This window comes from Sciurus vulgaris (genome assembly GCF_902686455.1).
Source record: "Sciurus vulgaris genome assembly, chromosome: 2".
In the NCBI taxonomy this organism is placed as follows: Eukaryota; Metazoa; Chordata; class Mammalia; order Rodentia; family Sciuridae; genus Sciurus; species Sciurus vulgaris.
Window position 1 is genome coordinate 82,801,530 of NC_136462.1, and position 23,385 is coordinate 82,824,914.

The 23,385-nt window shown below is 48.7% G+C and overlaps 4 protein-coding genes across 5 annotated transcripts in view; 2 read left to right on the forward strand and 2 right to left on the reverse strand.

Moving 5' to 3' along the window:
* Window positions 1–443, reverse strand: part of LOC306655308 (uncharacterized protein) — a gene marked incomplete at its 5' end in the record, with an annotated part of 62,735 nt that extends 62,292 nt beyond the window's left edge. The window contains one exon of the mRNA XM_079129686.1: window positions 72–443. Within this exon, the coding sequence (XP_078985812.1) occupies window positions 72–443 (372 nt within the window). The remainder of the gene's footprint in view (window positions 1–71) is intronic.
* Window positions 309–8,296, forward strand: LPCAT4 (lysophosphatidylcholine acyltransferase 4). Of its 2 annotated transcripts, none has more exons than XM_079126362.1 (14): window positions 309–555; window positions 1,800–1,942; window positions 2,264–2,484; window positions 2,817–2,929; window positions 3,030–3,090; window positions 3,362–3,420; window positions 3,617–3,651; window positions 4,171–4,225; window positions 4,345–4,427; window positions 4,685–4,810; window positions 5,234–5,366; window positions 6,705–6,803; window positions 7,134–7,290; window positions 7,593–8,296. In XM_079126362.1, exons 1-14 carry the CDS (start codon window positions 442–444, stop codon window positions 7,766–7,768), a joined length of 1,575 nt encoding a protein of 524 aa, XP_078982488.1. In that variant the 5' UTR covers window positions 309–441; the 3' UTR covers window positions 7,769–8,296. The 2 variants fall into 2 exon arrangements, with proteins under 2 accessions (XP_078982488.1, XP_078982489.1); XM_079126363.1 differs by lacking the exon at window positions 309–555 and adding an exon at window positions 571–1,769 and having other exon boundaries at window positions 1,894–1,942.
* A 156-nt stretch (window positions 8,297–8,452) lies between these two features.
* Window positions 8,453–20,867, reverse strand: NUTM1 (NUT midline carcinoma family member 1; the record flags this gene model as incomplete). Its single annotated transcript, XM_079129687.1, has 9 exons — window positions 8,453–11,027; window positions 11,349–11,465; window positions 11,681–11,958; window positions 12,468–12,607; window positions 13,719–13,847; window positions 15,636–16,347; window positions 18,787–18,877; window positions 20,279–20,381; window positions 20,647–20,867. 9 exons carry the CDS (start codon window positions 20,865–20,867, stop codon window positions 9,114–9,116), a joined length of 3,705 nt encoding a protein of 1,234 aa, XP_078985813.1. The 3' UTR covers window positions 8,453–9,113.
* On the forward strand, window positions 20,793–21,535 carry NOP10 (NOP10 ribonucleoprotein). Its single transcript, XM_079125982.1, has 2 exons — window positions 20,793–20,919; window positions 21,165–21,535. The coding sequence occupies exons 1-2, from the start codon at window positions 20,866–20,868 to the stop codon at window positions 21,303–21,305; spliced, it is 195 nt and encodes a 64-aa protein (XP_078982108.1). The 5' UTR covers window positions 20,793–20,865; the 3' UTR covers window positions 21,306–21,535.
* The last annotated feature ends 1,850 nt before the right edge of the window (window positions 21,536–23,385 follow it).

Below are 23,385 nucleotides of genomic sequence, written 5' to 3' on the forward strand. Positions count from 1 at the left end.
CCCAGACCCGCGTTCGCAGGATGACCGCTCTACCCAGGCGGGGACGAGGACGCTCTCAGCGGCGCGCCCACCTCGCGGCCCCACTCCAGCTCCAAGCCGGTAGCCGACAGGGAAGCGGCGACCAGGTCTTTAGGGAGCAACTGCCGGAGAGCCGGGACCGGGGCAGTCCGCACCCGACAGCCCGCCGCGGCGGCGCAATGGCCGGAGGGGCTGCGGGAGCCTGGGAGCAGCGGGGGCGCCGGACGCTGCAAGCCCCGCCCCTCTGCCGGCGCCCTGACAACGCGAGCGGGCCGGGCCGCGCCGCCTGCTCCCCGCCCCCGGCGGCCCGCACCAGGCGGGGCCGGGCCAGAGCGCCGCCGCCGCCGCTGCAGGAGCAGCCGCTCCTCTGCAGAGCGGGGCCCGGGGCGGGGGCCGGGGCCCACCCTCCCACCTTCTCCCGCCATGAGCCAGGGAAGTCCGGGGGACTGGGCCCCCCTGGATCCCACCCCCGGAGCCCCAGCGCCCCCCAACCCCTTCGTGCACGAGTTACATCTCTCGCGCCTCCAAAGGGTTAAGGTAAGGTGTGGGCAGGGGGCGTCGGGAAGACTCGCGGAGACGGACAAATGTGGAGATGCGAAAATGAGGCCGTGTAGAGCCGTGGAAAAGATGGGCACGGGGATCCAGGAAGGACCCGGCCGAGAGGCTTGTGGAGCTGGAGCTCGGATGTGCGCACGTGGGGGCGGCCGGGGGTGGGCGAGGAGCCCTGGAGAGGATGTGGGCTTGGGCGATAGACAAGCTCGAAGGTGTGTAAGAATTGAGTAGGTGAGGATGGAGCACTGTAGGGGACCCAGGAGTAGGGGAGATGGAGGACACTGGGGAATGCGGATTACATCCTGCGGAGGCTGACGAGCTAGGATGGAGTTGGAGGCTGTGGGGGCAGGGGTTGCTGAGTGATTCTCTGGGGCTCTCACTTAGACACGTACCTGGACCCAGAGACTGCGTCCCTGTGCCCTTCCAACACCCCCTCTTTCTGCCCTCCCCGCACTGCAGTACCTCTTGGTGGGGGCAGGGAAGCTGGAAAGGGGGTTGGCTACAGGAAGTGAAGGGTCACACCAGCCTGGGGGATCAGGGAGCTGGTGTCAGGAGGAAGTGTCCAAGGTTTCTGCTGTCATCACCTCCCCGGAGTCAGACTCAGAAGATACGTTTGTTTACCTGCTGCCTCCCCAGGGCAGCCTATTGGAGTCACTCTTGGCGCCTAGCAACCCCTACCTTGCAGAGTGGGGGCCAAACATTTCTCCCCCATCCCCCAGTACTAAAGATTTTCCTCTTGGGTAGTACTGGAGACTGACCTGAGGCCTGAAAAGTGGACCTCTGCATCCCAGGCTCAAAGCGGAAAGAGCTCTGCACCTGGTTTCTGTTTGACATGGGAACTATTTGTGGAAAGGCATGTGGGGGAGGAGGACCTGTCTCTAGTCTACATCAAGCACAGTGCTGGGCACTGTCACATGCATTTTCTCATTAATTTCTCTCTTAACAGCCTTTGCAAGTGCTAGATGTGTTTTATGACATTCACCTTTATAGGTGGGGTGGGAACCAAGAGATGGCAAAAGGAAGCTCCTGGTGCTAATGATTTTTGATCCTCTTGTCCTCACTGATATCTTCATTCCACTGGGAACCCAGTCCCCTCTCTGGTTCCCACACAGCCCCTCACCTGCAAAGGGTGATGGCTTTCTGCTTCTGGGCCCATCCTTTTGGGAGAGGCGATACCATGGCGAGAGCATGTCCCAGCCGTAAGTGACATTCTCTCCCACCCTCTGCAGTTCTGCCTCCTGGGGGCACTGCTGGCCCCCATCCGAGTACTTCTGGCCTTTATCGTCCTCTTTCTCCTCTGGCCCTTTGCTTGGCTTCAAGTAGCAGGTCTTACTGAGGAGCAGCTTCAAGAGCCCATTACAGGATGGAGGAAGTAAGTAAAGAGTCAACCCCAAACCCTATTTCTTTTCCCTGTTATCCTTTCTGCCCCCTCTTGGAAAAGGAGGGGGAGGCTTCTGAAATTATTTTGTCAGGCCTGGGTAGGTGAGATTAGTCAGCCAAGCCCAGACCTGGTACCAAGGACCTCACCTCTAATATGCCCTGACATGTCCCAGAAGGTCCAGAAACTTCAACCCTATGGCCAAAGTAGTTGAGGAAAGAAAAAAGGGGTGCTCTGCTTTTCCAGATGCCTTAAGAGGGAGTGAATGAAGGTCAGAGCTGTTGCCCCCACTGATACCCAACCTTGCCCCGGCAGGACTGTGTGCCACAACGGGGTACTGGGCCTGAGCCGCCTGCTCTTTTTCCTGCTGGGCTTCCTCCGGATTCGTGTTCGGGGCCAGAGGGCCTCTCGCCTCCAAGCCCCTGTCCTTGTTGCTGCCCCCCATTCCACTTTCTTTGACCCCATTGTTCTGCTGCCTTGTGACCTGCCCAAGGTTGTGTCCCGAGCCGAAAACCTTTCCGTGCCTGTCATTGGAGGTGAGAAAGCACAACACAGTGATGGGTGGGGGGTGGCAACTCTGGGCACAGGTAGGGAAGTAGAAGTTAGAAGGGATATTGACTGTTGGCAAATGAAATGTAAATCAACACCATTTGTCCCCCAGTCTTTTAGACTCAGGACTGGGGCAGAGAAGGTGTTGGAGGGAGTGCTGATCAGTTCTCTGAAAGAACAAGGTCCAATAAAGGAATTGTGCCCAGGGCAAAGATATAACTAAGGAACATCTCATACTGTGAGGAAATGGAGGCTGCAGGTGTCATTGCCCCGGGGTAGGGACCAAATGACTCCTCCAGCTATCCTTTCCCACCCTCAGCCCTTCTTCGATTCAACCAAGCCATCCTAGTGTCCCGGCATGACCCAGCTTCTCGCCGCAGAGTAGTGGAGGAGGTCCGAAGGCGGGCCACCTCAGGAGGCAAGTGGCCCCAGGTGGGTAAGGGTCTTCAGACCCTCTCCTCCATTTCTCTGTGCTCTGAAGAGGCTTCCCTTTCCTCCCCACCTCATTCTGCTCTTTTGGGTTTTCCCTCAGGTGCTATTCTTTCCAGAAGGCACCTGTTCTAACAAGAAGGCTTTGCTTAAGTTCAAGCCAGGTGAATAAAATGACAGTGGGTGGTAAGGCAGTGGGGAAAATGAGCCCCAGTTTGGGGGAGGAATAACCTGCGAAGCAGAAGGGTGGGGAGGGCTGGGGGAAAGGGGGACAGGGATCCCCTTAGCTAATGATGACAAGTTGAGGAGTCAGAAAATTGCAAATGAAGGGAGCAGGGTCAGATCTCATTTGGGAACTGTCCCAGACCCCAACACCTCATGCTATCTCATGCACTAACCTCTGTCCCTGGGGGTGGGGGCGGTATTGGGATTTAGGAGCCTTCATCGCAGGGGTGCCTGTGCAGCCTGTCCTCATCCGCTACCCCAACAGTGTGGTGAGTCTTAGTCCAAGGAAGGGTTGAAGGGGAACGTGAATCTACCGTGATGGGAATAAGTGAAAAACATTGGGGCCATATGGGGATGTGCATCTGGGGATGGGGCTGGAGGCAGAGTTGGGGCCAAGTCAAAGAAGACTGGCCAGTTCTAGGAAAGAAAAGTAATGTTCTGCCCCCACCTCTGCTTCTCCCATAGGACACCACCAGCTGGGCGTGGAGGGGGCCTGGAGTGTGAGTTCTGGTGTTCCTGGGGTGAGGGTGGGGAGCGGGGTCTGTCTATTCCTGGGCTATCTACTCTGGCCCTTTTCATTCTAGGACTGGGAAAGCTAGAGGAGGAAAGGCCACTTCCCTTTTCCCTCTGACCTTTGTGTGATCTGGCTGTGTGTTCACTTGTCCCACCTGCATCAGTCCTGCTGTGATTACAGCTCCTCACTTTTCTGTTTTTAAGTGATCTCCTTCCTTAGTTGTCCCCTAGGACACCACCACCAGCCATGCTTCTTGCCTTTTTCCTCTGTTACCCAAACTTCGTCTTGCCTACAGTTCTTCCTCTGACACATCCCTGCAGCTCTTCTCTCTTTCCCAGCTACCTTCCTGGACCTTTTCTTTTCTATCTCAATGCACATTCACCCAGCTGACTGTGTAGCTAGGGGTTCATTTTGATTTATATCCTTGGATAGAACTTTCCCCTCCTCAGGGTAGGAGGAGCCCATAGTTGGAGATGTGTGAGCATGGTGGTCTCTCTTCTCCTAGACTCAAAGTTCTCTGGCTCACAGCCTCTCAGCCCTGCAGCATCGTGGATGTGGAGGTATGAACCCAGTGGGTGGGGTGGGAGAAAGAGCATCACGGACTGAGCCTTGTGAAAAGAGTGGGAGTGGTCACCCCTCCATTTGAGGTCCTGCTAAGAATTGTGCACGTCTGTTTCAGTTCCTCCCTGTGTATCAGCCCAGCCCTGAGGAGAGCAGGGACCCCACCCTCTATGCCAACAATGTCCAGAGGGTCATGGCACAGTGAGTGTTCCACAAAGTATTTCCTGGAGCAGATACACAGGGAAAAGGAACGTCAGGGAGGAGGGGAAGTGGGGCGGTTTTGAGGCAAAGATAAAGGGGCTGGCAAGGGGAAGGGTTATTGCACAGCTGAGACTGAGGAAGGGAAAGATGAAGGAGCTTGACCTCTCCCGGGTCAGCAGGCCAGAGTCAGTAATGAGCCCTCAGAATGTCTTCTGCTTCCTCCTTCCCTCTCCGCTCCATCCCTCTTCATCCTGTAGAGCCCTGGGCATTCCAGCCACCGAATGTGAGTTTGTAGGGAGCTTGCCTGTGATTGTGGTGGGCCGTCTGAAGGTGGCATTGGAGCCACGGCTCTGGGAACTGGGAAAGGTGCTTCGGAAGGCTGGGTAAGTGACCTTGAAGATGAAGGTAAAAGCATCACAAACAGAAAATAAAAAGAAAGGGGAGAAGTGGGAGAGAGAAAGGAAAGTCTTAAAAAGAAAAAAAAGTGGGACGGTAGAGGAGCTTCTTAAGCTAAGTTTAAAAGGAATAATAGGAAGTAGGGAGGATACCTTCTAATAGGTGAGAAAAGCAAAGACTTTGAAGACTTTCAAAGACTTTCAGTGTATCTTAGAAAAACAGTAGCTGAAGAACCAGGGCTGTAGCTCGGTGGTAGAGGCCCTAGGTTCAATTCCCTGCACCAGGGGGAAAGAAAAATCCAGCAGCTGAACCTATGCTGGGAGAATGTGTGGTGCTGGGGCCAAGGTGCTACTGCACGGTATTTCCAGAAAGAAACTGAGTCAGCTCTGCCTTCAACAATTCTATTGTAGGCTGTCCCCTGGCCGTGTGGATACTGGAGCAGAGCCAAGCCGGAGTCGAATGATTGGCCAGGAAGAGTTTGCAAGGCAGCTACAGCTCTCGGACCCTCAGACAGTGGCTGGTGCCTTCAGCTACTTCCAGCAGGTAAAGGAGCTACAGTGCAAAGGGCAGAGGCCAGGGCTTGCTCTTGAGGCTGACTTGCTCATGCATTAGAGGTGATATCCTACTGGCCATGTCAGTAGGATGTCCAGTTGGGAGTCTGCATTGGGTATTCTGACTGCCTTTGATAGATGACTATCTTCCAGGATCCACTGGAAGTTTAATTTTTTTGTTGAGTATCCAGTGCATGGAAGAGCAGTGATTTGTTCTGTTGTTGTTGTTTTTACCGGAGATTGAACCCAGGAGCACTTAACCACTGAGCCACATCCCTAGCCCTTTTTAATTTTTATTTTGAGATGGGGCTTACTAAAATGCTTAGGGCCTCTCTTAAGTTGCTGAGGCTGGCCTCAAACTTGTAATCCTTTTGCCTCAGCTTCCCAACTGGAATTACAGGTGTGTGCCACCACACCCTGCATAAGAGTAGCATTTTAATTATGTCAGGAGGAACAAGGGGGAAAATAAACCATCAGTGAGGTTCATCAATTTCTGAAGCTACTTTAGAGATTGGCAGAGATGGGGCATCTTATGACCATGTGGGGCACTGGGTGAGGGTCTTAACCTCTGGATAGGTTAAACAGTGGAGAATTTGAGACCAGGAGTATTTTCAATTCTTAGGCAGAATTTTTCAAATAACCTGTGGCTTCTCTATGAGATTCTGGGATAGTCTCAAGAATCTTGGCAGATCGTGTATTTCCTTGGTATATAACCCGATTTCCCTGTCAGATTTTAATTTTAGAAGATTCTTAATGTTTATGAACAACAGTAGTCCTAAGGAGCTCTTTTTTTTATTTAAGACACAGACTATAGCTCTCAACATTCTCTGAAGGGATAGAGAGTGACCAAGTTTGTAGATTCCTTAGATTGAAGCACTGGGTGTTCCTGAAAGGAGCGGTGTACATGGTTCTCCTATAGAGCTGGTACAGCAGGCGTCCCACTTGGGGATTTTTTGTGAGAAATTAGGCCAGCAGTCCCCTTTCAGTCTGTGAGACCAGTTCTCCCACATAGGCTGAGTCAGAGAAGAGAACCAGTTTGTCCAGCTTGGGGGCCAGGAGTGCCCTCTTGGTATGTCAGATACTTGATGGTAACTTTGGCATTCCAGAGGGATTCCCTAACATTCCTTGGAGATCTCTTCATGGGAGAGCTTTATCACCAGGTGACTTAGGATAGATTGAGAAAGCTTGTGACCTGAGGGGACTATCAGGGATCCTGCAGAGTTTGGAGCTCTCACAGGCTTCACAACCATGCCTGCTTAGGAGAGGGAGGAGTCCAAATCCAGACAGCAGGAGGGAGCATGCCCTGCATCACGCCGGTTTCTCTTTCCAGGATGCCAAGGGTTTGGTGGACTTCCGAGATGTGGCTCTTGCACTAGCAGCTCTGGATGGGGGCAGGAACCTGGAGGAGCTGACTCGCCTAGCCTTTGAGGTACTTGGGAAGTGGAGGGCACTTGTGGCTATGCTCACCCATACCAGGAGGCCTGTGTTGTACATTATTCCCAATAGCCTCTAGATGGTAGGCACTTGGTGTGCTACCCCTTGCCACACTTCCCAAAGCTACAGAGCCCTGGTGTTTGTGTTGAGGTCTAGCTGGGAACAAGAAGAGGACAGAAACTATAGAGTTTACAGTTCTGCAGAAAGGTCCATAAAGGTCAGAGGGGGCCTATGCACAGAGCTTTTTGAAGAGGAGTGTATTGGGCAGACATGTGGGGCAATGGCTTTGGGACAGAACTTGACTTGCATCCCTTTCTTTCCCAAGCTCTTTGCTGAAGAGCAGGCAGAGGGGCCTGGCCGCCTGCTGTACAGAGATGGCTTCAGCACCATCCTGCACCTGCTGCTGGGTTCACCTCGCCCTGCTGCCACAACTTTGCATGCTGAGCTGTGCCAGAAGGCACCCAGCCAGGGCCTCTCCCTCTGTGAGTCACTACCTTCTTGGCCTTCCCAGGCACTCAGGCATCATTAGTACCAGGGATTTGGAGAAGAAAGCATGGGTCGGGAGGGAACAAAGGTTATCGGCTGGTGTTGGGGATAAAACCTCTGTCTTGAGCTGAGACTGGGAGGAACAGGCTGGAGGGGAAGAGCAGACAAAAACCTGGATTTGAAAAGTTAAACAGAGAGAAGAAGGGCAGGACATCTTGATTCTGAGTAAATTGCAGGGGTGTCCTCTTCTCATTCTTGGGTCTTTTGACTTTTCCCCATCTCACTCTTATTTGTCCAGGTCAGTTCCAGAACTTCTCCCTCCATGACCCACTCTATGGGAAGCTCTTCAGCACCTACTTGCGCCCCCCACACACCTCTCGAGGCACCTCCCAGACACCAAATGCCACCTCCCCAGGCAGCCCCACTGCTCTGGCCAATGGGACCATGCAAGCACCCAAGCAGAAGGGTGACTGAGCGCCTCAGTTTTCCGCCCCTTCTTTCTCAGCTCAAATCCAGCCCCGCAGACTCAGGGCAGCGCCAGGGACTTACCCTATGCCTCAACCCCATCTCTGCTCCTGTTTGATTTTGGTTGTTGTTGTTGTTGTTTTTTTAAGTTGATCTTAATTTTTTGTTTGGTTGGGTTTTTTTGTAAGAAACTATTTTATATATAAATATAAATCTATATCTATTAAAAAAAAAGTGAAGCTTAGTCACATGGATGGTATTATTAGTTGGGAAGGAAAAGGATGAATGGTTACAGGATGCCCACTGGGAGATCCAGAAGGTTCGAAAGGTCAGACCTCTTAGCCATAGCTGAAGGAGTATTCTCACTTCCAGACAGGGCTCTTTCCTGTACAGAAATTATACAAAGAGATAGCATACCCTCCCTTACTATTATCACCTCCTAAATACGCACATTTTAATGAACTAATTCATGAACCTCTTTTCAGCCCATTCCCTCTTGTTCTGTCCTCATTAAAGATTAAAATAGCTTACTACCTACCATTCCATATTTAATAATCCTACTGAGACTTGATTCCATCACCCATAGTGGGAGCAGAGAGCTGTGTAAGTAAGGAAGCAGCCTCCCAGTTACAGGGCAGACCAACCACATGGTTTGGTTTCCCTGTCACAGGGATGAGCTGAGGACGCTTCAGTCCTTTCTGTCCAGCCTCTCTTCAAGGAAGAAAAGAGAGCCCCTGGATACAAATAAAGAAAATTAATTACATTTAGGAAGTCAGATATCTGTCCTAGAGATCTCACACACAAAAAAGCATCTAAACTTAAGGAAAGGTAAATGACAATAGAATATCCAGAAAAGCCCTTTTGATGCCAAGTCCAGGTTTGTGTAGAGGGAACAAATAAAGTGGTCGTTGGAAAACTCTACTTTGGGGCCCCTAACACAACCTAAAAGTCTGTTGCCAAGAAGAAGCTGCAGGGAGCCAAGTTAGAGGGGAGGCAGGGTAAAGCACCTGGATCCATAGACTCTGGAACTACCCCTCCCTATTTTCACAGCATCTTGCCCTATCTAGCAGCAAAGGTATTCATACAGAAGAAGGGCACATTGAGAGCATTCTCCAACAAAAGAAAGCTTTATTTTATTTTTTTCCATACAACTCCTTCCAAAGGTCTTTCCCACTTAGGGAACTTTCTGCAACCTGGCCAGTCTGACCTCCCACCCCAGGCTCATCAACCCCTTTTGCAGAACAAAATGGCATTGGGCTGAGGCTGATTCTCCACTGTGTATAGCAGCAGTGAAATCTGCTCTGGGGTGCCTCCTCTGCGACTGGCAGGTGGGGCAGGATGGTCCCTCTGCTTCCTACTGGCTACGACGTCGTTTCTTCCTTCTGCCTGTGACAAAACTGTCACGCCGCCTTTTACGAGGCTGTGAGGGTCGCACAGCTCCCAGAGCCAGGGGTCTCTTTTCAGCAGGGGCTGGACCTCCAACTACAGCTCGCTTCCCAGACTTGACAGGGTATGGAGCTTGACTAAGACCTCTTTCCTCAGTGGAGGGGTGGGATGCTCTCTGGACGGCTCGACCTCCTGAGGTTTGGTGAGGACTAAGGGGAGGCACCCTCGGAGATAGGCTAAGTTTTGAGGCCAAGAGGTAGGCAAAATTGGAGAGCCCCTCATCTTCCTCATCTACCCCCTCCTCCTCCTCCCCTCCTTTGGTCACATCTGAGGTGTGTGTTTTACTCATAGGAGAGGTTTCTCTCAGGACTGAAGCATCCTTGGTTCCCCATCTAGGGGAAGAGCTCCGAAGGCCCTGGTGAGGAGATGTTGATTTGGGGGTCCTCAGTGTCAAGGCCTCTTGATTGCTTTGTAAAGGAACAAGGTCGTTTGGCTTAGACAAACCCTTATCTTCCCTGCCCCCTCCTTGAGGATCATCAGAAGTAAAATTTGTAGGACAGGTATCTTTGCTGACGCCTAGTTGGAGGCCACAGTTATCTCTACCGTCTAGTATGTTTTCATGTTCTGTGGTTTTCAACAGAGGAGAAAAGAGATTGCCTCTGCTCCCTGCCTCTTGGCCACCCTCCGGGAAAGAGGAAGCATCCTGGGTCCCTAGGATAATGGGATTGCCTTGGCTTGCAGGCAGTGGGGTTTCTTTGGGAGACCCCATTGTGGAGGTACCAACTCTGTTCTCTAGCAGTGGAGAACAACCTTCAGCCCAGAGATCACTGGGATCCTGTATGGTCTCAGGGATCTGTTCTCTATTTTCTTTTGGTCCCAAAGCTGGGCTGTTGGCCCTCAGAGGTACTGACAAGCTGGCATCTGTCTCTCCACAGGGAACCACACTGCTCCCTGTATCCCCAGGCACTGTGGTTTCTCCAGGACCCAGAGAAATGCTATTCCTCAAGCCCAGGGTCTGGTGCTCAGTTACACATTCCCCATCTTTGAAGCTCTCTATGACTTCTTCAATTTGTAAGGGCAACTCCAAGCCTACAGCAACCATCTCACTACTCAGCCAAAGTCCTTGGCTGAGAGAGGTCCTGTCCCTGTCCCCAACTGCTCCAGGGGAAGGTTCCTGATCACAGTTCTGAGCCATGGGAGGACCTCTGTCATCTCTGCACATGGCTCCTGAGAAGCCTTCCTGGGGTGTTGCTAAAGGCTTTGCCCCTTGAGGAAGCACTTCAAGTTCCCCCATCTGTTCTGTCTGCAGCCCCAGGTCCTGCTTTTCTAACCCCTGTCCTTGTAGAGGAGCTGGCTTTTCAAGTTCAGCATCCAAATTGGGAGCGTTCTTGGGCTGGGGGCCTTCCTGCCAGCAAAGGGGTAAAGCCTCTGAAGTCCTATCAGCCACCAGGCAGTGTCCAGGGGACTCAGCACCTCCCACATGGCCCTCCTGATGTGGTGACAGCTGGTTTATGACCTTCCTAGACCCTTTTCTCTCCATACCCAAGAGTGCCTGAGTTCCCTGTGAAGCCCCAAGTTCCACGTGAAGGTCCCAACTACTAGAGGATGGCACAGTGTTCCCCTCCCTGCGCAAACCTCTTAGACCATCCAGGGCTCGCTGCTGCCCACCATGTGTTTCTCTTGCCTGCTTTCCTGAAGAAGCAGCCTTTCCAAGGCAAACAGTGCCCCCAGCCCCTTGAGGCCCAGGTGAGAGCCGAGGCCTCCCACCCCCACCTTCATCCTGATCAGAAACAGGATGACTTGAGACCAACTGAGCTGCACTGCAATTTGGAGGCGCCTCCACATCCTCCTGTTCCAAGGCCGAGAGTCGCTTCTGGACCAGCTGGAAGAGAATGGACAAATACCAGTTCTATACATGGTTGTGAGAAGAGGTGGCTGAGTGGGTGGTTGGAGATGGTATTTGGGCAGAACAGGGAAGAAAAGCATGTGGCTCAAGTGAGGGTATCAAAGACAAACTGCAGCTCTTCCCACTTTTTCATGCCTTATTTCCATACTTGGAGCCCTTATTCTCATTGCCTGTGTTTCCACAGTCCCTTACCTATTCTACACCTGAAACCCAATCCCGAAGCTGTTCTAAGACAGTGCAAGGTTGACAAAATCATGAGAGCATCTTGTTCTAATACTCCCTACCTCCCAGGTTTACCTGGGCAAGAGTGAGTCCTTCTTCTTGCTCCAGCTCCTCCATTAAGGCTAAAGGATCCTTCTCCTGTTCTGGGGACAGCAAATCTGCCATAAATTGAGGATGAATGACGGCCTCCACCTGCAGAACAGAAGGAAAAGTGATGTAAATCCTTCAAGTAACCTGTGAGCCAAGGGGCTCCAGAGACAAAGCCATGAGCCCCCACCTCCCACTCAGCCATGACTACCATCAGTTACAGAATAAAGCCTACTTTCTACTGCCTTGGGCAGAACACCGGATGATTGGTATCCCATCATGCCCACTCCTAGAACCTGCTAGAAAGCGATATAGCCCACCTTCGAGACAAAGATCTCCTGAGAACACAGTTCATCAATATAGCCCAGGAGACCTGGATCTGGATACATGGCTTCATCCTCCTGCTGCTCCTCCTGTTTTCCATCCGACTCCCCAGTGGCCAAGTGACTCCCCTCCAGCCCCTCCATGATGTCAATATACTCTTTCACAGCTTCTGGTGGAATCTCCTTGGGTGCCTCAGGAACAGGAGGCCTTTGGGGTTTGCGCTGCCGCCGGCGGGGAGCCCGTGCCTTGGAGGCTGCCTTCTTTGGAATGTACACTAGAGATGGGAAGTGGCACAGGTTGTACACTAGGGGAAGGGAAGTGACACGGAAGCCTTGGCCTCTACCTCCCAATTCTATTTTTATGGCCAGCAATCTGGGTACACTGAAATGATTCCAGGCTGGATCAAACCATCCTGAAAAAGTACCAGCCATGGGAGAAGATTTAAAAGCCAGAGACTATGAGAGTCAGTATTGGGGACACACCCTGAAATTCCAAGATATGCCCTTATCCAGCCCCCATTTCTTAGGCAGATGAGGTATAACAGGCTTCATAGTCTAGATGAGAGAGTAACTAGTTTACCTGACTGAGATCAATATCTAATTCAGGACACGGGCAACCTGAAACCCAGCATCCTGCAGGGGCATTCCATTTGGGATATAAAATGCCACTTCCTGCAAAGAGGGCACAAGCAAAGGCCATGCCTTCCCTAATCCACATCTGGTTTCTGTATGCCTCCCTTCAAGCCTTGGGACCATTGCTCCTGTTGGCATTGGGGAGCCTTACCTGGCTGTTGGCAAACCTCAGGGGCTGGTGGCCCTGGAGGATCAGATTTCAAAGGGGCTGCAGGAGTCAGACCCTGAGCGCCATTCATCAGCTGTGCACTCTGTATCTGCAGCTCCTCTTCTGCCTCAAATTCCATGAACCTGTTTTGTAGAGGGTAACTAAGGTACAGGTAGTGTTGAAGAGACCCAACCCATAAGGAACCCAGACACCAGGCCGCAACCAAGCATGGCCAAGAAAAGAAGTGCCCTCATTTAGGCAAAGTTCTACCTCTGTCAAGTCACCCAGGGAGAAGCTGCTCACAGGCAGCCTACTAATATTTCTGGGGTAACCTCATGAGATCACTACATCATTCCTTCAGCAACAGTGATTACTTAGGAAGTTTGTTAAGGAAATGAATGAACTAGAGCTTCTAAATCTCCAGGATAGACCAACAGCCTTTATTTCTCTTCCATACCTGTCTCCCAGCTGCACAGATTGTATGCAGTAGTACATACTTGTTGAATTAAATCGGGCCTATCCAACTGTCTGCTGTGACCACACATATGGGTCCCTCTCTAAGACCTCACCTCCCCTACTGAATTGCTAAGTGCCTCACTAATCGGCTGAGGCTGGCTTTGAACCCTCTATCCTCCTGCCTCAGCCACCGAGTTGCTGGGATTACAGGTGTGCACCACAACACACTGCTAAGAGTTATGTTTTTTTACCAAGGAAGTCCTGGAAAATGGTAAGAGCCAGCACCCTAATCAAACTCTTCAGAACTAGCCCCTCCCTGGGATGAAGAGGAAAGGATTTTCTGTGCCACTATTTCCAAAGGAAAGGTAGTCCCAAAGTTCTATATCAACAGCCACTTGTGACGTGGTCAGTTGAGAAAACCTACCCAGTAGGGTTCACCACCTCATTACTAGGTCATTTGAGCATGAAAGTTTTACACATATTGGGCTCCAATCCCATCCTAAGACCCTCAACGTGAAGGTCCCAATACAGACTCAAGATCTGCGGTTGGGTGGCAGGGCTGGGGGTGGGATGGCGGGGAGTGACAATGCTTTCAAGAGGACATAAGTAGGATAGAAAAACTGCAGAATCAAGATGGAGGGAGCAGCAGCAAGGATCCAAGTGGCCCTATCCTAGCCTATGCCCCCTTCCTGACTCCTGTTAATAATCACCGCCACACCCAGACACACACCTCCCTCCGTTGCCCCACCATTCTCGGCCACACAGTCCCCGCCAAGAGAATGAGACTGTCAGACTCACTTTTCGGCCATCTCATAAAAGATCATCCGGTCGAAGTTGCTGGTGTGCTCCCACTCCTGCACAGCCCTCGGCAGTCCCTCCTCCAGCGTCATTGTGGGCTTCAGTCGCGCCAGGGAGCGAAGCACTGGGCTAAAACCCCCAGTGGGTCAGTCACATTCTAAAAGTGGGTCCCCTGCTCACCTCAATCCACATCCCTGTCCCTCATCAAACCCAGCATAACCCTCAGGCCCTGTCATGTCGCACTTCTGATGAGACTTCCAGACTCCCAGCCTCCCATCCAGTCCCATATTCACCTCTCCTCCCACTGAGATTTGCAGATCACACAAAATCAAACACGATTCTTCTCCCCACCCCTAATTCTCACAGTGCTGTCTCTTCAACGAAACATAAGGAAAGAAACATCTCTGTTTCTAAATGAAGAATACTCACTATATAGTATGCTTAACTCTCCCTGTCCAGCGTCTCTTGCGTTTTGAAAGACAGTCACTAACCCAAATGAATCTCCACCTAAAGGATGTGTGGTATCTTTATTCATTGTTTTTTCAGCCTTTGTCTCCAGGATACAACCTCAGACCTTCCAATAAATATTAGACCTTCACTTTGGAAAGGCTCCTGAGCCCTTTCTGATCCAGAAAGTGAGAGTCAAGACTAAAGTAGGGGCTTCATCTCTGCCTCCCTGGTTGCCCTTTGAGTCCTCCAAATATTACTGTGCATCAGCCACCTAAGGAAACTTGTTAACATGGATTGCATGATCCCAGAACTGAGCATTTAACCAGCTTCCCAGGTGACTGTTCTAGAGGGTCTGGACTGCACTTGGCAGGAGAACCTGCCCAGGGTCCCTGAACATGGAGAGCAGAAGTCGGCTAAAACCAAAAGTGACTGGATCACAAGCAAACCTTGAAAACCCAAAATGACTCAAGATTTAGAAATTCAGCCTGGTAGCTACCAAGAGAGAACTCTGAACTATTTTGAATAGCAGGAAATCAGTAAAATAGTTTATTTAGGACTCCAAGGTGAAGGGAGAGATTCTTTTAGGAGTTATGCCACTGCAAGAGTAACCGTACATTTGTTCAAAGTCCAATAAGATGGGGTACGTGTTATAGAGTGGTTTGCATAAATTGAGAGAGACACAGTCTGGTTGGGAAGGAGGGAAAATTCCCCAGATGACTAATGACTGTTTTATAAACAAACCAGCATATGACCCCATGCTCCTTGGCCAAACATACATTCACTCTTAAGCAAGGACATTTTGGTCTTTTGTGAGCACTTTTAGATTGCCTTTTTCTAACAATAATAAAATAGTTACTATCTAAAGATACTCTCTGTATGCCAGGCCAAGCACTTTTCATCTTCTCAGCAACCTTCTGAGGTAGATACAATTATCCCCTATTTAGATGAGAAAACTGAGGGCAAAGGTGTGAAATGTCCTGCCCAGGATCACAAATCGAGTGCCTGGTGAAGCCTAGCAATCCCATGTCCTATTTCGACTTGACTTCTGAGTATAGTGGTATAATGGGGGAGTGGCACACACAAGATTCCTTTGCCTGGCAGAGCACTCCTCATCCTGGCTGGTTTGTACAGTTCAACTCAATCAATGTTGGAGGGCAGTGAGACAGACCCAGAGGACCCTGACACTTGGAATAAAAGACCTAAGCTCCAGGCTTTCTGGACAGGAAACACATCTCCAAGCTGAGGATTACCATAAAAATGCTTGCCTGAACGCACTTGAAAGAAGACACCTGAAAGCTTCTTGTAAACTGGGAAGAGGATAAAGAGGCTGATTATTATTGTGTGTTTCCTTCTCAAAGCATCTCCTCACTCTCACGACCTGCCCTCTAGCCTAACACCCTATGTTCATCCCAAAGTTCTCCTTATTTAAGAGCCCTAGGATAATTAATCTCAGGTCTCCCCACTTACATAAGAAAGCAGGAAAGAGCTTCTACATCAGGACTTTGGGATACATGCCTCCGGGCCAAGGCCTTGTAGCGCTGCCAGCGACGGAAGTTCTCATAAACGCCCTTGGAAGTATAGGCGAGGTCACCCAGCGAGGGTTTCTGGGTGGCTACACAACCTCCTTCCCCGATTGCCCCTTGAGGCCCTGTCCAAGCCTTTTCTGGAGGCACAATGGGAGCCAGTTGGGCAGCTGGTGGTGTAGCCTGAGAAGGAAGACCTGGGGGGCCCTCCTGGCTCACCCCAACAGCCTCAGTGGGCAGGATGGTCTTCATGTTAGAAGCTGTAATGTACTGAGCAGGAGGACCCTCAGTGCCCCCACAGGGAGTACCCGAGGCAATCCAACTCAGGGCTGTCTGAGTGAAGATGAAGTTCTGAGTTTGAGAGGGTTCAGCTGGTCCCCCTTCTGCCTTGACTTTGACAATGACCTTCCCAGCCCCAACCCCGGCCCCACTAGGGCCGGGGTTGGCTTCTCCAGTCATCAACAGTGGGCTGGGGAAAGCAGAGAGCACCAGAGGGTTGCCTGGAGAGAATGTGGAAGTCAGGGAGGGCTGTGGAGATGGCTCCCAGAGTGGCTGGTCTGGCGGGCCAGGAGCAGGTGGGGTAAAGGGAAGCGCAGTGAAAGAAGATAGGGCAGCACCAGGTTTCAGAGTCACATCCGGTCCTGGAAGTGGAGATGCTGTTGAGACAAAGAAAAAGAGCAAGTGAAGTAGGAGAAAGAAGGCCAGAAGTTAGGCCATCTGAGAACCTCTGAAGAATAAGAATCATAGCACTGCTGGTGATGTGGCTCCGTGGTAGTGCTATTTGCTTAGCATGCATGAGACTCTGGGTTCAATCTCCAGCACCACACACACACACACACACACACACACACACACGAATCAGAGCACTGATTCTCAACAGGTGAAGGAAGGGATATGGATGGAGAACTTTTATAGTTTGCCTCTCAAAATCACTTGTTTCCCAAGTGATTTTTTCTTTTTTTTTTGGCAGGGGGAGTACTGGGGATTGAACTTGGAGGTGCTTTACCACTGAGTCATATCCCCAGCCCTTTTTATTTATTTTATTTTGAGACAGGGTCTCACTAAGTTGCTTGGGTCTCGATAAAGTTACTGAGGCTGGCCTCAAACTTGCAATCCTCCTGCCTCAGTCACCCAAGTTGCTGGAATGGCAGTCCCCCAAATGATTTTGATGTCTTTATTCCCAGTTGAGAATTACTGAACTAGAGAAGTTGCTCCCTTTTCAACAAGGCACATAGACCCCTGTCTGCCAAGAAAAGACAAGGCCAAACCATCACTACCTCTGAGAGCTTCTCTAGGAACATTGCTGGCAGACCTCCTCTACCAACTCATATGCTATTTATTAAGACATGCAACAGAGCTGACACCTGTGCAGTAAAAAAACTAGTCCGGGAAAACTCCTGGCTCTTCTCAAGACACTCACAGATCCCTTAAGAAGGAGGTGGTTCCAAAAAGATTATTGGTCCAAACTCTCTCCTTGTCCTTTTCCTGATGCTCCTTATAACCTCCTCGCCTTCCTTTCCTAGTCTAAAGCAATAGAAGAAAGATGCAATCTATGACAAGGAGCAATGACTCTAGGACTCATAAAGCTCAGGTCCTACAGTACATCCCACCCAGCATACATGTACATCTACCATTCCCACCAACTCCAAACAAGACATTCAAACCTCCTGCTCCCAGCTGCTCTGGGAAGTGTAGTTCCCAGAAGGGGATGTGTAGATTGGATGTTTAGTTCCCAGAAATTTCATTACATAACCGTCAGAGATAACTAGAGAGGATTAGATAAGAACCAGGAAATGGAGAGGGGAGGGCAGTGGGGGGAAGAAGGTTTCCAGAGTTGTTTAAATAATATGCTGTACCCGTTAAAATATGGTGATGTAGACTATCTGTAGGTCTTCTACTTAGAGCTCCTGATATCAGAAATTTGGGACGCACTAGAGACAAGGTATTGAGTTCGTTCTAAGGAAAGGACAATGAAGTATAGAACCCAGGTCCTACAGAGGAGGAGACGTGGACTCTAGTCAAGGAAACCAGGAATAAGCACATAAACATGTACTGAATTAATATGACCTATGTCTTCCAGAACTTTTAATAATAAATAATAATACAACATAAACAGTCTAATTTCATGCTACTCTCCTCCCCTTCTTACAAAGAATACTCCAACAACAAACCAACAACATTGTGCTTCTGCTTCCTAACCATGAAGGAGACATGGAGTATGAGCACACTCAGATTCAAACTCATCTCAGCCATAGGCAGGGGGCCAGGATCTGCCATGATGTACTGAACACAATGAAATGGGTGTAAGGCCCGAGGTCCACAGAGGTAGACACCCTAAGAGTATCTCAGGGAAGCCCCAGCTTTCAGCATGGCTGCAGTGACCCACCTCCCCTGGCCCTGACAAATCAAGAAATACTGAGCCCTGAGCTGAAAGAGAAGCCCCCTCTGGGGCTGGAAGGAACTGTGAGGCTCTCAGGAGAGGCAGTTATATATCTTTCAGCCTCATTTTCAGAAGGACGTGTCCCTACAATGGATAACCCCACTGAACAGTTTTCTGGCTAATCCTCTCTGCCCTAATTCACACACACACACACCCTACTCCCACCCCCATTATCCCACTTCCCCTCATGACATAAAGAGAGGCGCTAGTTCCATTCTCTCAAGGTAAAACCCTAGAGTAGACTCCAGTTGCCTAAAGATACAAAACTTGGGCCTTCCCCTCGGACCTTGTCTGTGCCAATGCTACTTACACATGACTCCACACAAATACTTGTTGAAGTGGTCCCTCTTCCAGAGAATCAAGCGGTTAACTGCCATTCATTCTCTATACTCAGAACCTTTCCTCTGAGGAGCCTTGACTCAACTCCAAGGAGGACCTCTTCCTTCCTCAGCCCCTAGTCTTAATGGCAAAATCTCCTTCCCCAGCTTCCCCAAGTGTGAGTGATCCTTTGGTGGTAGTGAGGATGGGGAGGTGTTAGTATCTCATGTAGCTTCAGATCAGCCCAAAGAGCTGGTCCCCAGGTGAAAGGGTAAATTTTGAATACCCAAGGATGTTAGCAGATGGTAGGGACCCTCCCCCACCACGTGAAACTTACCTCCATCTGCAGCCATCATCTCAGATTTGGGCACTAACTGTGGCTGTCTAGAAGCCTCCAGAATGAGACAGGTCCAGGTCCCAGAAAGTAACTGGCTCCAGCAGATACACAGGTATCCAAGGAAGGGAGGGCAAAGATTGGATCAAAACAGAACTAGAATCTAGGACTCAAGCATTCTGCAGTGGGGGAAGGGAAGGGAGTAGTAGGTGGGGGCAGGGAGATATTCCACAAAGGGTTCTAGTGAGTAGCAAAAAATAGGAGCTCCTTCCAAACTAGAATTGGCAACATAATTGATATGTACCTCTTTAGGGCAATTTGTAAAATCCCTTCTCAGATGCCAAAGGTAGTGCACTTTTCCCTTTTGGTTGCATGTACTTCAATTCTTCACCAACATATCTAATTCTGTGCCCTTCAATCTCACTCAGTTCTGTAATTGATTTCCTATTAATAGCAGGTTGGGGTAAATCCTTGGCTTAATTCAAGGATGGCTATATTTTCTCAACCAATTCAGAGCACATACTCTGAAAATTAAAGGATCAAGGGTACCAAATGTTTGAAATTAGAATCGTCTCAGATGATTCAGGGTGTTCAATTGCTGTGAACATATTACTTCCTTGAAAGCTGTCCTGTAGTCCCCAAACACCCATTACCATAAGGTCTGCAGTCCACAGACACCACAGCCTTACCCTTAACTGAAAAATCCCACTACTTAAAAAATGAAACCACGTAGGCTAAAATTGCAAATCCAGAAAGTCTTTCGTTCTGTTAAATTACTGCCCGCCCCCAACCTGGTGATTGAACTGGGGGGCGTGGGGGCACTTTACCACTGAACTATATTTCCATTTCTTCTCCTCTCTCCCGCCTTCCCCTGCCCTCCCCCCGCCAACTTGTGATTGTCCTGCCTCAGCCTCCTGAGTCGCTGCAATTACAGGCATGCGCCACTGCTCCTCGGCTTACTTTGTTCTGCTTTGTTTTTACAGTTTTTAAATAGGTAACACATTAGCATGGTTCAAAAGTCAACTGAGAAAAATAGAATATACCTCAAGGTCTTCCGTTCACTGCTTTACCCTGTAACCAAGTTCTCTATCCTAAAGAAAATCAATATCTTCTGTTTCTTGTGAATCTTTGCAAAGATATTTTATGCAGCTACGAGCAAATGCGACCTCTACTCTTTAACCGAATGCAGTGGTGCATGCCTACAGCCGATAATCTCAGCGACTCTGAACGCTGAAGCAGGAGGATCGCAAATTCGAAGTCAGCCTGGGAAATTTTCTGAGACCTGTCTCAAAATTTAAAAAACTTTTTTCAAGTTTCTTTGGTTACAAAATCAACATGTCCCAAAGTCTTTTCCATTATAAGTAATGCTGTGATCATCTTTGAAATGACATCTCGGTTCAATTTTTTATTTCTTTAGAATCCTATAAGAAGAATTTCTACGTTCTTTTAAAAATTTGAAATACTACTAGAATGGACACTATAATTTGTTACTCACCACTATAAGAACGTTGAATTTGCGGTAAAGAGGCCCGAGTGTGAATCTCGGTTCGACTAATAAAACATCACCAGCTTCATAAAATAACTTTATGCTCTCTTCGCTTTGCAGAATATCGAATACCCATCATGCACTCTTTACCGCCAATATCTTGGAATGAGGCGGAGGAACCGGATGTAATAGTGGGATCTTCTTTCTTCCCTAGGGTTAAAAGGGTTCTGAGTTCCAGAGACCTTGCTTCTCCAGGCATTAGAAAGCCACTGCCTCTGAAATGGGTGTGCATTTTTAGATAAATACAGGACTGCACACGGTAATGTTCAGTCCACATCCATCCCTACCTCTCAAACGACTAGCAGTGCCTGGCACACAGTGGGCACACTTTATGCGTCTTAGAAAGCCTGCAAGGCTGCAACAGGCGCCCCAGGCCAAATCCTACACTACTGCGCCCTCTTCTGGTCTGCTGAATATAAGGCAAAAATGGACTACATTTCCCGGCATGCCTCAGGGCAGACTTCCGGCTACACTGGAAGGAAATTGGCAAACACGAGCTGAAGACGGAGTTAAGAGCCTCTGGTTTAAGCGTGGTCATGTTCCTCCAATATTACCTCAACGAACAAGGAGATCGGGTCTACACACTGAAGGTAAGAAGAGGAAACGTAAGTGGGCATGACGAGAACTGTTTCTCGTACGTAAATGGGAGGAACGGTTGAGGCCAGCCTCCGCGCTGCCTGTCTGGGTGCGGGATGCCAGAAAGTCTGTCCCCGAAGCGCGGCAGAACGGCAGAGCACAGCTTCTCCATCTGACCATCCCGTCTCTGGCCTTCGTGTTGATCCCTCCTTATCCTATTACTCCTGTACTGATAACATTTTCCTTCTTCCTCGAGCAGAAATTTGACCCTATGGGACAGCAGACTTGCTCAGCCCATCCTGCTCGCTTCTCCCCGGATGACAAATACTCGCGACACCGAATCACCATCAAGAAACGCTTCAAGGTGCTTATGACCCAGCAACCGCGCCCTGTTCTCTGAGAGTCCCTTAAATTTCATGTCTCTTCTGTCGCCTGCTCCGTTTCGGAGAATCCATAACCACACTCATCAATCTGTGAGCCGTGAAGCCTTCTTATCCACCCCATGCCCTTTGGAATCCAGCCTCTCATTGCCGTTGATCATGCCATCATGGTGGCATCCTCTTTAAAGGGAACACGTTTTTCATATTTTGAATTATTGTCACGTTATTAAAGATAAAATGATTTGAAAGAGTTCATTCTCTGTGTTGTTGGAAGAAAGGATTGATAATTTTTATTTTTAATGCGAGGAAGATGAGGGGGAGACTACGACTGGGAGTTGTAACACCACCACTTGGAAGAAAAATTTAAGTGATCGCCTGTAGTAGTTGTGCTGTGCTGTGAGTGAATGATGGGATAGTTTGGGGACTGGGAAGAGATTGAGAAAGACTCCTAGAAATGTCAGCATTCACTGAAAAATATCCAAATAATTTCTTGCCCCTTTAACATTTTTAGATTCAAACTGAGTTACTTGAAAAATAATATTTAGACATATTTTAGACTGAAGGCAGTCAGTTGGAAATCAGGCCACTCCTACTAGTCACCTCTTCTTTTATAACTTTGATAAAGTTACTTAACCTATTTAGTACACCTTTTCTCCTATTTTCCAAGTTCTCTCCTAGCTTTGAAATTGATAGTTTGATGGTGGATCTTAATGTGTCTTCAGTGTTTGTCCAGTTGTTGTAAATAGGAATGTCTTTAAACATATTTACTGTCCTTCTGGAAATACTTGTAGATTTAGTTCTCTCCAGTTGTCTTTTTACACACACCTACCTTTCTCTTTGGCAGCTAACCACTATGTGAAACTTTCCACAGATCTTAATTTAAAAGATGAAATATGAGAGATTCAAGCAGGGATTTTTGTTTTTCAAGCTACTGTTGGGGCTTAATTGAAAAAAAAAAAAAGCTATAAGTTTCTTTGGACTTGAGCTTCAACCATGGGGCAACCATAAATGATTTTTTTTATCAGATTAATACATATTAGAGTAATGGTGAGGTAAAATATTGTATGAACATTCAAGAAATGTGAGCTTGCTTATTCCTCTCCTTAAGTTAATCAACTGTTTCCCAGTCTTCTCAATCCTGGCTTTTGATATTGGACTTGATTAATGCCACTGATTTTAAATTGCTTTGTGGAGATTGTATTGTAAATCTGCAGTCTTTTTCAACCACATAAAAGTTTGAGCCCCAAAAGCAGATGTAACTTAAATCAGCACAAATATCATTTATTAAGACTGACCTTGGAAGGGGTAGATATGTTTGTCTTGAACTCTGCTGAATAATCATTCAGGCAAAAAAGTTCAGGATATTTGTTGCCTGCTGATGGGAAAGAGAAAAAAAATCTTTGGATTTGGAGCATCATTAACAGAAGACATGATTTTCAAATACATTACAAGAATGGTGAGATGAGATATCTCCTGTCAAACAATGTCTCCTGTCAAGCAATTTTATTTCTTATCTGGTTCTTTTACAGAGTTTTTAGCATTGCATGTGAGAGATTTAAAATTAATCTCATCCTGTTAAAGGGGTAAAGAAGTGTTAGCCAAGCATGGTGTTGTACTTCTATAAACCCAGAAATGCAGGAGGTTAAGGCAGGAGGATTTGTCCAGCCTGGGCAACTTAGATCTTGTCTCAAAATTTAAAAAAAAAGAAAGAAAGAAATGGCAGGGGGTATAGCTCAGTGGTAGAGAAGCCCTGATTTAATCCCCAAGATCACAAAAAAGAAAAAAAGAAGTGTTAAAAACTGCAGATGACTAGAAAAAGGATCTGCAATGGAAGTTTTTGAATCACTAAAGTTAGTAAATGAATTCTGCCAATTTTTTTTTTTCAATATTGAATGCAGTCCAAATTGTCTGTCTTTTCTGGTATAAAGGATTGAACCCAGTACCTCACACATTAGGCAAGTGCTCTACCACTGAGCTATGTGTCCAACCCTTGTTATTTATTATTTTTGACTCTCTTGCTTCAACCTCCTAAATTGCTGGAATACAAGTGTGTTATTTTTCTGTTTTGAGGCAGGGTTCCTCTGAGTTGTCCAGCAGGGC

Coding starts and splice junctions, on each gene's coding strand:
- LPCAT4 (XM_079126362.1), top strand. CDS start 442: ATGAGCCAGGGAAGTCCGGGGGACTGGGCCCCCCTGGATCCCACCCCC. Junction 2,930..3,029: donor CAGGAGGCAAGTGGCCCCAG/GTGGGTAAGGGT, acceptor GTTTTCCCTCAG/GTGCTATTCTTTCCAGAAGG. Junction 7,291..7,592: donor CAGCCAGGGCCTCTCCCTCT/GTGAGTCACTAC, acceptor TTATTTGTCCAG/GTCAGTTCCAGAACTTCTCC.
- NOP10 (XM_079125982.1), top strand. CDS start 20,866: ATGTTCCTCCAATATTACCTCAACGAACAAGGAGATCGGGTCTACACA. Junction 20,920..21,164: donor ATCGGGTCTACACACTGAAG/GTAAGAAGAGGA, acceptor TTCCTCGAGCAG/AAATTTGACCCTATGGGACA.